The 12,690-nt window shown below is 54.1% G+C and overlaps 1 protein-coding gene across 1 annotated transcript in view; it reads right to left on the reverse strand.

Moving 5' to 3' along the window:
- Arhgef10l (Rho guanine nucleotide exchange factor 10 like) overlaps positions 1 to 12,690 on the reverse strand; it is a 143,384-nt gene that overhangs the window by 101,037 nt on the left and 29,657 nt on the right. The window contains exons 2-3 of the mRNA XM_052177902.1: positions 8,599 to 8,678; positions 642 to 833 (exon numbers count right to left, since the gene is read on the reverse strand). Of these exons, the coding sequence (XP_052033862.1) occupies positions 642 to 833; positions 8,599 to 8,635 (229 nt within the window). The 5' untranslated portion in view covers positions 8,636 to 8,678. The remainder of the gene's footprint in view (positions 1 to 641; positions 834 to 8,598; positions 8,679 to 12,690) is intronic.

Here is a 12,690-nt window from a genome sequence, read left to right on the forward strand (position 1 = left end):
AGAGGCTGGCCCTCAGGAGCTAAGCGTGTTCCCACCTCCTGCTCCCCGCCCCTCGAAGGAACCAGGTTGCCTGTAGGATCCCCAGCCCTTCCCTCGGCCCCTCTCTATGGAGTAAGCTCCCTGCCTGTCCTGCCTGCCCCACACCGCCCGCCCCCCACGGCCCAACCTCAGTCAGAACCAGCACCCTGCCTACCAGGCCTCCGCCAACCCCAGCTCCTGGAAGGGTTGCTATCTGCAGGAAGTTCCTGCTGATCCAGTCCCCGACGTGGCCCAGATGACAGATCAGAGAGCCCAGCAGCAGGCATTTACTGACAACATGACTGGGCCCTCCCACCCCTGGGGTGCTGGCTCCCCAAGCAGACTGATGGGTTCTTTGGAGCCAAGGGTGGAAGGTGACAGGAGCTTAGGGCCTGTGCCCCTAGCAGAAACTCCAGCCAAGCAATTACATTTAGGCCAGTGCAAGCCAGATGTTACAGGAATGCTAGGAATTCCTTTCCCAAGAGAAGCAGGACACAGTCTCTTCCCAGTGGCTCCCTTTCCTGTTGACCGGAGACTCTGGGAGCCTGCGACTCCACACCAGTTCTCTTGAGATTTGCCTACAAGCCCCACTTGCCCAGTTGAGACTCCCAGAGACTCCTCACCTGAGCTGGGGACAGGGTCGAAGCAGATCAGCGAGGGCTCTGTATCCCTCTCAGGGGCGAGGCCAGGGACAACCGGGCCAGCGTTGTTGGTGTCCTCCTCCTCCTCCTCACTGTCGTCAAACTCAAAGGCTTCTCCAGAGTCTTCTTCCACCTCGGGGGCGGGGCCTGGAGCTCTGGAAGCCAGGGGATCTCCTGGAAGAGAGGAGGGGGTTCGTGGGCTGTGGGACAGGGTCTGAAGGCTGGTTAGCAGGTCTGGACACTAGGCTCACACTGTGCAAGCCAGGGGGCCTAAGAGCATGTGCTCCTAAAGCATCCTGGGCCCTGGGGCAGGTCTCTGAGGAGAGGGCAGTTGGAAGTGCTCTGTGGCGAACAGTTTCTCCTTTCAGCCTTTTGAGACAAGGTCCTGGCGGGCCTGGAACTCGGAGATCCACCTACCTCTGGCTCCCAAATGCTAGGATTAAAGGAGTGCACCACCATGCCAGGCTGATTTCCCAGTCCTTTTATTTTATTTATTCATTTGTTTGTTTGTTTATTTGGTTTTTTAGTTTTTCGAGACAGGGTTTCTCTGTATAGCCCTGGCTATACAAGGGCTGGAACTCACTCTGTAAACCAGGCTGGCCTCAAACTCAGAAATCCGCCTCTGCCTCCCAAGTGCTGGGATTACAGGCGTGCGCCACCACCGCCCAGCTCCCCAGTCCTTTTAAACACACAGGAAAGACACCTATTTCTGTGTGCTCCCGTGCTAATGCTTTCTGTGTAAGGGCTAGCCAGAGCGAGCAAACTCTTCATTCAGCCTCTTGGGAACACTGTGGGGGGAAGGCAGATGACACCCAGGAACTGAGGCAGGGTAGCTGGAGCTGGGTGTGGGACCTGAGTTCCCAGCACGGAGGTCTCCTGTAGCACCTCACTGGGTGTGGGACCTGGGTTCCCAGCACGGAGGTCTCCTGTAGCACCTCACTGGGTGTGGGACCTGGGTTCCCAGCACGGAGGTCTCCTGTAGCACCTCACTGGGTGTGGGACCTGGGTTCCCAGCACGGAGGTCTCCTGTAGCACCTCACTGGGTGTGGGACCTGGGTTCCCAGCACGGAGGTCTCCTGTAGCACCTCACTGGGTATGGGACCTGGGTTCCCAGCACAGAGGTCTCCTGTAGCACCTCACTGGGTGTGGGACCTGGGTTCCCAGCACGGAGGTCTCCTGTAGCACCTCACTGGGTGTGGGACCTGGGTTCCCAGCACGGAGGTCTCCTGTAGCACCTCACTGGGTGTGGGACCTGGGTTCCCAGCACGGAGGTCTCCTGTAGCACCTCACTGGGTGTGGGACCTGGGTTCCCAGCACGGAGGTCTCCTGTACCACGTCACTGGGTGTGGGACCTGAGTTCCCAGCACGGAGGTCTCCTGTAGCACCTCACTGGGTGTGGGACCTGGGTTCCCAGCACGGAGGTCTCCTGTAGCACCTCACTGGGTATGGGACCTGGGTTCCCAGCACAGAGGTCTCCTGTAGCACCTCACTGGGTGTGGGACCTGGGTTCCCAGCACGGAGGTCTCCTGTAGCACCTCACTGGGTGTGGGACCTGGGTTCCCAGCACGGAGGTCTCCTGTAGCACCTCACTGGGTGTGGGACCTGGGTTCCCAGCACGGAGGTCTCCTGTAGCACCTCACTGGGTGTGGGACCTGGGTTCCCAGCACGGAGGTCTCCTGTACCACGTCACTGGGTGTGGGACCTGAGTTCCCAGCACGGAGGTCTCCTGTAGCACCTCACTGGGTGTGGGACCTGGGTTCCCAGCACGGAGGTCTCCTGTAGCACCTCACTGGGTGTGGGACCTGGGTTCCCAGCACGGAGGTCGCCTGTAGCACCTCACTGGGTGTGAGACCTGGGTTCCCAGCACGGAGGTCTCCTGTAGCACCTCACTGGGTGTGGGACCTGGGTTCCCAGCACAGAGGTCTCCTGTAGCACCTCACTGGGTGTGGGACCTGGGTTCCCAGCACGGAGGTCTCCTGTAGCACCTCACTGGGTGTGGGAACTGAGTTCCCAGCACGGAGGTCTCCTGTAGCACCTCACTGGGTGTGAGAACTGAGTTCCCAGCACGGAGGTCTCCTGTAGCACCTCACTGGGTGTGGGACCTGAGTTCCCAGCACGGAGGTCTCCTGTAGCACCTCACTGGGTGTGGGACCTGGGTTCCCAGCACGGAGGTCTCCTGTAGCACCTCACTGGGTGTGGGACCTGGGTTCCCAGCACGGAGGTCTCCTGTAGCACCTCACTGGGTGTGGGACCTGGGTTCCCAGCACGGAGGTCTCCTGTACCACCTCACTGGGTGTGGGACCTGGGTTCCCAGCACGGAGGTCTCCTGTAGCACCTCACTGGGTGTGGGACCTGGGTTCCCAGCACGGAGGTCTCCTGTAGCACCTCACTGGGTGTGGGACCTGGGTTCCCAGCACGGAGGTCTCCTGTAGCACCTCACTTCCTGTCCCTCCTCACCTGCTCTGTTCTCTGCCCCTCCTTTCTCATTCTTCACAGCTCAGCTCAGAGGTATCCCTAAACTCACTAACAAGGCACCTCCCTCTGTTCCAACCTCTCGCTTGGCTCACCCCGGCCTTGCATGGCCCGCTCGGCCTTATTCTGTATGGCGTGTAATCTCCAGCAATGATGGATCCCAAATACCTCAGCAGACTCTGCCCTTTACTGGCAGCAGCTGACTGGGCCAGGCTGTGGCTCTGCAGTTTTTAATCTAACTACTGAAGGACTGGGGTTTCTGCCCATCAGGGTGCGCTCCTGACGCTGAGGGTCCTCCTGAGGCAGGGCTACCTAGCTGAGAGCGGAATCTCAGTGATGCAAGTCACATCATCCCCTTGGTTCCCTCCCCTGTAAAGAAAAGCTGAACTCCCCAGGGCTGGCAGCAGGGCCTCAAGCATTCCACAGCCTCAGCATCTTTGGCACAGGAAGGGACAGAACCACCATGGCTCCTTCCCACGCACCGTGGGGGCTCAGCAGCACCCCACTCTCAGACAGTAGCTCCCCACCCATGTGACACCCTCAAAGTGAGTCCAAACATTGACATATGTTCTCCTAGGGAGCGAACCCCCACTAGTGGGGAATTTCTGGGGTACGTGTTGTCCCCAGCACAGCATCGATTACCTCAGGGCTCTAAGTTGAGTGACAGACATGGAGCCTGCCTGAGACCCTTGAGGACACGAATGTTGGGGGAGGAGGACAGGGCAGAGAGGAGAGTGGACGAGCTAGTAGACGGACAAACGGACAAATGGATGGCTATCTCCAGTCCCAAGTATCTCTCCCACCCTGAAGATTCAATTCCTCCCCGCGGTCACCAGGAGATACCCAGGCTCGCCGCTCAGGGATACCCGTGGATAGGAGACCAGCTTTCCTGACTGAGGTGGTGCCTGGCACCTGTCATCAGAGCACAGGAAGCTGAGACAGGAGGACTACAGGTTTGAGGTCGGCCTGGGCTACAGAGTGAGATCCTGCCCAAGCAGTTAGGAGAGATTACGGAGGGCCTGAGTTCAGTTCCCAGCACTCACATCACACCTATAACTCCAGCTCCAGGGGACCCAATGCCTCCTCCTCCTCCTCCTGACCTCCAAAGACACAGACAAAGGCATCCACGCTCAAGTACACATGAAAACAATCTTAAAAAAAAATTCCTCTGGGCCCAGAAAGGTGACTTGAGACTGGGCGAAGCCTCCTCTTCTCGGCCGTTTGGCTAAGATCAAGTGGAGAATGGGTGAAGCCTCCCATGGCCCAGTGACGCAAACCTGAGGACGGAGTTCCACAGTGGAAGCCACGTAAAGATAGAAGATGACACCCAGCTCCACAAAGCTGTCCTCTGACCTCCACAGGCACACTGTCACACACTGTCACACACTGTCACACACTGTCACACACACTGTCACACACACACACACACACACACACTAATATAAAATTCTAAACAAACGAATGGTGGAGGCAGAGGCAGGCAGATCTCTGAGTTGGAGGCCAGCCTGGTCTACTGAGTGAGTTCCAAGACAGCCAGGGCTACACAGAGAAACCCTGTCTCGAAAAACAAAACAAACAAACAAAAGAAATGAATCACTTGCTTCAGACATCTAAAAGTATATAATTACTATATAATGATGTTCATAAAACCACAGTGGTGGTACAACTCCAAATACAATCCTCTCAGTATCGGGTTGATAATTTCAGACATTTTAAAGATTTATGGTAACAAAAGAAGATTGGGTACAATTTTTTAAAGAATTTATTACATTTTTATATGTATGTATGTATGTATGTATGCATGTTTGTATGTATGTATGTATGTACGTATGTATGTTTGTACGTATATATGTACATGTGTACGTATGTATGCATGTACATATATGTGTATGTACGTATGTGTGTGTATGTACGTATGTGTGTACATATGTACATATGTATGTGCGTGCATATGTATGTATACATGTACGTATGTACATATGTGTGTATGTATTATGCAATACATACGTATATATGTACACTTGTACGTATGTATGTATGTACATATGTACGTGTATATGCATGTACGTGTGTATGTACATATGTACGTGTGTATGTATGTACGTATGTATGTATGTATGTAGACAAAGTGCCAGGGCACTCTGGTGGAAGTCAGAGAACAACTCTTTTTTTTTGGGGGGGGGGTTCGAGACAGGGTTTCTCTGTGTAGCCCTGGCTGTCCTGGAACTCACTCCATAGACCAGGCTGGCCTTGAACTCAGAGATCCGCCTGCCTCTGCCTCCCAAGTGCTGGGATTAAAGGCATGCACTGTCACTGCCTGGCAGAGAACAACTTTTGATAGTCATTTCTCTCCTTCTGCCATGTGGACCCCAGGGATCAAACTCAGGTCTTTCGGCTCAGCAGCAGTCACCGTTACCCAGCAGCTGGGCCATCTCGCCAGTCCATATCAAGTACAATTCTGAAACTGTTTTGACAGTTGTGTCAACTATATATATACAGTGTGTACATACATGTGTCTGTGTACGTGTGAGTGTGTACACATGTGTGTGTGTACAGAACCTTTGCCATCTCCCTTCTCTCTCTACCTACTACAGCCATACTGGTCTTGCTGTACAAAGGTCCTACCTCAGGACCTTTGCACTGACTGCTCCAGGGCTGAGATGTTCTTTTCTCAGTGTCTTCCCCTGTTTCCACCTCTATTAAATGCCACTGGTCAGTAGGGTTGCCATGGAGACACTGGAACACCGCCCTCTTCCCCTCCCCCATTTGGTTTTCAGAGGCAGGGTCTCATGTAGCACAAGCTGATCTCAGACTCTCTATGTAGCCCAGGGTGACCTTGAACTTCTGACCTTCCTGCCTCCAGCACACAGTGGTGGGAGGGAGTGCTTGGATTGGAGACATCTGACACCACACCCGGCTCTCAAAATAAAATTTCAATCCCAGAGTGAATGTCCACGGAGTCCCTGCCTGCTCTTTGGGGAGTGCATGACACAGACCCATCCTGTTTCATGGTTGCCTAACAACTCAGTGTCCTCTGTCTGTCTCTCCCATGGTTCCATGCCCATGGGACAGGTGTCACCAGTAACTGAGGTCATAAGGCCCCTGCTCAGCCCTGAGTGTCAGCTGTAGGGTGAGCATGGAGGGACCTGACCCCCATGCTCCACTTGACCTCTGATCTCAAGAATGGGGTCACAGCCCCACACCCTGGGCTCCCAGGACTGCTTGAGGAAAGACAGGCTAACACCGAGGTCGCTGGTGCCAGGGCTGAGCTCTGTGACTATCAGATATTTTCATGACAATGATGCCAAGCCCACTGCTCTCATTAATTACATCATATTCTCCTGACTCCAGCGTGATTATAACAATTAGTAGAGCCGTATCGGAGTCCCATCTGTGTCAATGGCTAACATGAGCTGTCTCTTCCAACTCACAGGCCAGCCGGGGTCACACTAACTGCCCCAGGGCTTGTCAGGAACTCAGGTCACTCCTGCACCTCCTTCCTTCAAGACTACAAACAACTCCAGCTGTTCTCATCTGTGCCACCACGAATCCAAGCAGCAGCTCCCGGCAGCCCTGGGCCAGTGATTGTGGGGAAGTCAAGACATTGGCCTGGGGCATCAGAATTCACCGAGGACCCTGGGTGGGGAAGAATGCACTAGGAGTGAGACAATGCCGTGCCTGTAGAGGGCCAGCTAATGCTTACTGGGGCCTGGGAAAGGACCAGGAGTGAGGCTCCTGTCAGAAGGATGAAGAAACATGTTTAGAAGGGGAGTGGGTGGCACTCGCTGGGGTAACAGGAGTCAGCAACCAAAAGCAACACCACACACCACACCCCCATACACCATAAACGTGAACCTTGGGGTGGGTCAGCACAGGTCCAGTATCTGAGGGTATCCCTTCTTCAGGAACTGAAAGCTGGATACAGACAAGGGACCAATCCAACAGGTGACAGGAGCCAGCTGTCAGTCACAACCTCAGAAAAGAAGCTCTGGTCTGGTCTGTTTTCATTCTTAATTCCCAAATGGCCTCCTCACAGGGTAGAAGAAAGAGAGCGGGGGAGGGGGTGGGGGGCCCAGCGGCAGGAGCAAGAGGAACCAAAGGCCCCTGGCACAGCACAAAACCCGCTGGCTGCCCTCCGTCCCTTCCCCAGGATACCCCACACCGCTCTTTTTTTGGTTTTTGGTTTTTTGGATTTGGTTTTTTTTTCGAGACAGGGTTTCTCTGGCTGTCCTGGAACTCACTCTGTAGACCAGGCTGGCCTCCAACTCAGAAATCCGCCCGCCCGCCTCTGCCTCCCAGAGTGCTGGGATTACAGGTGTGCGCCCCTCCACCACCCAGCCCCACACTGCTCTTTATCTGAAGAAGGATTCAGTGGCCCAGCCCAGGGTGACGGGAAGCCCAGCCCTCTCTCACCATCTGACAGGTGGCATGGCAGGTGCCAGTCCCTCATGGCCTTGACAGACACACCCAGTCCTCAAGAGAGCCAACCCGAGTCCAGGGAGCAGAAACCCTGAGAGCCACCAATGCTGTTAGAAACCAACCCTCTGGGGGGCTCCTCCCACTGCGGCGACAGTGGGGCTGCAGACTAGTGGATTCCTCACACTTCATGAAGGAACATCCGAGAGGGAAAGAGACTCATCTTCTGGCCCCGCCAGGGCTTAGACACTCAGGGAGGATTCGAACAGCTTATCCACGCCCTTCGATGGCACACACCCCCTAGTCACTGTGCACTGGTTGCCACACGCACTTCTGTATGTATGTTTAAATCTTACAACAGGACTGAAGAGGGTGTTTATGGACAACACTGAGCTGCAGAGACACTGTGTCCCGTAACAAAGCTCACGTGTCAGACGCAGGCAGGGTCAGGATCCGAACTCAGTGCCTGGGCTGGGAACCAGGAGCCCTGGCTGCAGCAGATTTACGTGCTTCCCTCCCTGCAGGGGTCGGGAAGAGGCAGGGGGAGACAAGAGGGCAGGAAGCTGGGCTTGTGGGTAAAATAGCCATGGTTCTGTCCATTAGGACAGGGTCCAGATGCCACCCTGCGGTAGCTGGGGCCCCACTGACGGGGTTGCCAAGTGAAACAGGAAGCTGGGTTAAATTCCAGATCAACAAGTGGTTTTGTTGGGTAAATATTTTTTTTTCTTCTTTTCCTACAACAGTCAAGACTGGGATACCTCCAAGATCCAACCTTAGAGTCAAACCCTCCCCCACCCCGTCAACCCCAATTTGGACCTTCAACTGACCTGCTTGAGTCCCAAGTGCCCCCAATCCCAGCCCCCAAACTGCCCATCTATAGGTGATCTTGGGCAACTGGTAAAACATCAGATGTCTGGTCTCTAGAGACACGACTCCATTTTGTGGACAGCGAACCTGAAGCAGATAGAGAGGGCGCCCACAGCCAGCAGAGTTCAGCCTACCCCAAACCCATCTAGCTCAGCCCTGTCACCAGGACCCTGGGGTACGGTACCTAAGGCAGGCTGTGGAGGAGGGTTCGAGGAAGCCATCAGACAGGGTCCAGCTCAGTCTACCACCGTCCTCGTTGCTCGCCTGCAAAAAGAAAGCCAGATGGTCAGAGAACCTGAGGGAGGGGCAGCGAGCGAGCCAGGATCATGAGCCGTGCTCGGCCCAGCCGCACGCACGTTCTTCCCGGCAGCCCCAGAGAGGGCCTGGCCTCCAACCGGTATAAATCATTAACTTATAGAAAAACTGCCAGCTGCACGGCCGAAATCCCCATCTTCCCAGAATTCACTGCAGCCACAACCTGCCTTAGCCCACTGTCAAGGGGCCGGCCCTTAGGAGCCTGTGGGACAGCCAGGAAGTTCTGTCCCACGTCCTCTAGCCCAGGGTCTGGGGTCACACTTGAAAAGCTGAGTCCCCATGCTCTAGAAACCATAATGCCCTGGATTGAACTGTCACAAATACGGGGACACTTCCTCCTCGTGGTATCCCCAACACCACTGTCGTGTCCTATGGGATTGGCCAGCTGGCAAGCAGCCATAGGCCTAGGAACACAGTTATAGGAAGAGCTACAGAGAGGTGGTTGGCACAAGACAGGGACAGAATCCCCGGTGGTACAGTTCTCTCTCGTCCCATGGAGCTTACACACAGAGCGGGGCGACCGGCCGAGGGGGGATGGGCTCCCCAGGCTCTGGAGCAACCTTGCCAGATGTCCCTTACAGAGCAGGGAGAGGTGCCCCGCGCCTCTGATGTGGTAGTTGCCCTTCTAGACCCCCCTCCAGGGAGGGGATCAGACCTGAAGAAAGAGCAGAGGGCTCCATGGGGCCTGACCATGTCACCAGCTGGCTGTGGACCTGTTTTCCTTTTGTTTCTGCTAACTAAAAATAGCTTTTATTTTTACTAACTGACCAAATAAAAATGGAATGCGCAAGAGTGACAGAAAAAGACTGTGGCGGGGACATTCACGGAGCTTGGGCAGCTCAGAGGTCACCCAAGCCCACTGCAAGCACGCGTATGTCACAATACAAAACGAGGCCAGAGTGTGCCTGAAACTTGCCCTAGATCACACAGCTAGAAAGAGGAGGGATTCGAACCAGCGACAGACATTCTTCGTGCTCTGTAAGGAACCATTATGGGGCTGGAGAGATGACTCAATGGTTAAGAGCACCGGCTGATGTTGCAGAGAGTTCAGGGTTGATTGCCAGAATCCACATGTGGCTCACGACTGTCTAGAATCCCAGTTCCAGGGGATCTGATGCCCTCTTCTGGTCCCTGTAGGCACCAGGCACACACAAGCACAAATGTGCATGTTTTTGTGCTTATATAAGCACATGCAAAGTGATCAAGTGTGTATACCTGTGCATACACACACACACACACACACACATACACACAAGCACAGACATACACAATCTCTCTTGATTCCAGGCCCTAAGCAACAGAAACATCAGATATTAGTCTCTTAACAATCCTTCTGAGCTGGACAGTGGTGGTTCACACCCTTCATCCAGGAGGCAGAGGCAGAGGCAGAAGCAAGTGAGTCTCTGAGTTTGAGGCCAGCCTGGTCTACAGAGCAAGTTCTAGGACAGCCAGGGCTACACAGAGAAACCTTGTGTCAAAAAAAAAAAAATGTTTCTAGAACAATCCAACATATTCACTAGCTGTCACAAGCTCGTTCAGTTGTCCCCACCCCATTCATGACACCGTCTTTCAACAACCCCAAAGTCAAGCGTGTCACTGCTCTTGTCCGGTTGACCACAGGCAAACGCTCTGCCACACCCAGTGTCCTGGATCACTGAATCTCATCCTGGGACACTGGACATCTCCCTTCACTCCCCAAGAGGAATCAGGATGCCATGACAGACCCCAAGGATCAGAGTCTGCTGCCCCTAACCGTAGTTTTTATCCAGGGGGTTGCCATGAATGTTCCACCTCCTTACCACTGTGTGCGTCATCATTAATGTTTTATGCTGACTGGGATCTTCACCCACAGCCCTGCTTCCAAAGCACACTCAGCTCTAGGCACTGTCTGGGGATGTCAGATGACCCTGGGGATCTTTAAGCCTCAAACCTGGGGACTGCTGACTTTAGCCTGTTCACACAGAAGCATCCAGACCTCTGCACTGTCACTGTTTGGGTTTTAGTTTTGTTTAATTCATGCTGACTTCAGAATGGTGCGCGCAGAAATGGGGTTTTGTTTGCTTCCTGACACTGGGTTTGAACCCAGAGGCTTGTGTGTGCTAGATAAACACTCTGCTATCGACCTACAGTCTCAGTTCAACCTCACCTTAAACATATATATTATCTTTAATTATGTGTGTGAATATGTGTGTGTGTGTGTGTTTGTGCACCCAGCAATCCTCTTGTCTCTACCCACCCACCCCACCCCACCTCACTGCCCACCCACCCACCCACCCACACAGAGCTAGAGTTATAGGCATGTTTATGACCACTCCTGGCTTCTTGCGTGCTGGGGATTTGAACTCAGGTCCTTGTGATCACACAGTAAGCACTCTGACACACTGGGCCATTCCCTAGCTGGACTTCCTTTCTCAAACAGTACATGGCATTGTTGTTCTTACCTTAGACAATACCACAATTCATTCTCAAGTCATTATCAGCCTTGACTGTACAAGCAGAGGCTGCCCTGGTCCCCTTTGGCGTTTCGAATAAGACAGCAGTGGGTATCCGGCTTTCCCGCCCCACCCCGCCCCCACCTGGGCCTTGTGGAGGTGAATTCACAAGCCTTCAGGGTTCACCCCCTAAAATAACAAGTCTACAAGGATAAATGCTCAGGAAGGGGTGATGTCAGCCCATTTGCAAATGGAAGCTGTCCTGCGGGGGGCTCCTTCTGGAGGGCTCAACCCCTCAGATCTTCCTTAGGAGCTCGAGGACCCAAAGGTGGGAAGACAGATGTCCATTTCGAGAAGGAAAGATGGAGGCACCATCACCCAGCCTCACAAAGATGGCGTGATAACAATGACATTCGAAGCCCTCCCCTGCCAGGCTGAGAAGCCCCATGCCCTCTCTCCTGCTCTTCCTTCAGAGGCTAAGGTTTCTCCGACACAGGAAGGCATGCAATAGCACTTACAGAACGAGAAACTTATAGTACTTACAGAAGGAGAAACATTCTCCGTGTTTCCCATCTATCCCCACGTCACCCCATCATTTGGAGAGAAGGAAACAGAGGCCAAAGAGGTCAAGGATTTGCCCCCAGGTTACAACATACAACCAAGTTGGGGCGCAGCTAGCAGAGCAGGACACAGCACGGGGCTGTGATCTCAGGAACTCTGTTCAACGCTCTGGCTACACTGCTCCCCTGGACTTAAGGGCTGGACTTTGGAGGCACGTGATCCAGGCTAAAAGGGAGGTCGGGCTGGAAACTCTTCCAAGCAAGGGCATATGCTACTGAGCCCTGCTCACAGTCACCGACTTGAGGCTGCCACTCTGCACAAAGCCACTAGAATCCGAAGGATGTGGGGAGGGGAGGTGACTGACTCAAAACTACCCACGGTCATCTCTAAGGGCCCTCATGGGCAACAAGGAATACAGAGGTCACAGGTAGAATGTCCAAAGAGGACTCAGGGACACCGGTTTCTGCCAGTCAGTTACTAACACATTAAGACACAGGTTGTGACAACCAGTTTGTTTTGGAGTTGGGGCCCAGGCTAGAGTCCAATGTGACCACTGACAGCCCGGCCCAGCCCAGCCCTGGTATCTGCATCTATGAGATGAAAATCTAGGACGTAGCCCACAGGATGCTCTGCAGGATAGCTGAGACCAACACAAGCCTTGGACGGACTATGTGTCAATATGCCCACCCCCATACAGCCACCCCACAATGAGGGGTAGTAAACAGGACTCTGTCAGGATTCCATACCCCAGGAGTTCAGGGGACCCAGAGCCAAGAACTTGCAGCCCTGGAGGGATAGGGTCTTTGTGGTGCCCTTCTCTGTGTGGTCAAGGCCTCCCCTCCCCTCTCACAGCTCCAGGGTTAGCTTCGGTACAGTGGGATACACCTGCCTGCCCAGAGGCCTCAAGGCCACAACACAGAGGAACCGCCTAGAAGACAGCCGAGTGCTCGGAGCAGGACAGGAGCTGC

Source organism: Apodemus sylvaticus, chromosome 3 (assembly GCF_947179515.1).
Source record: "Apodemus sylvaticus chromosome 3, mApoSyl1.1, whole genome shotgun sequence".
Lineage (NCBI taxonomy): Eukaryota > Metazoa > Chordata > Mammalia > Rodentia > Muridae > Apodemus > Apodemus sylvaticus.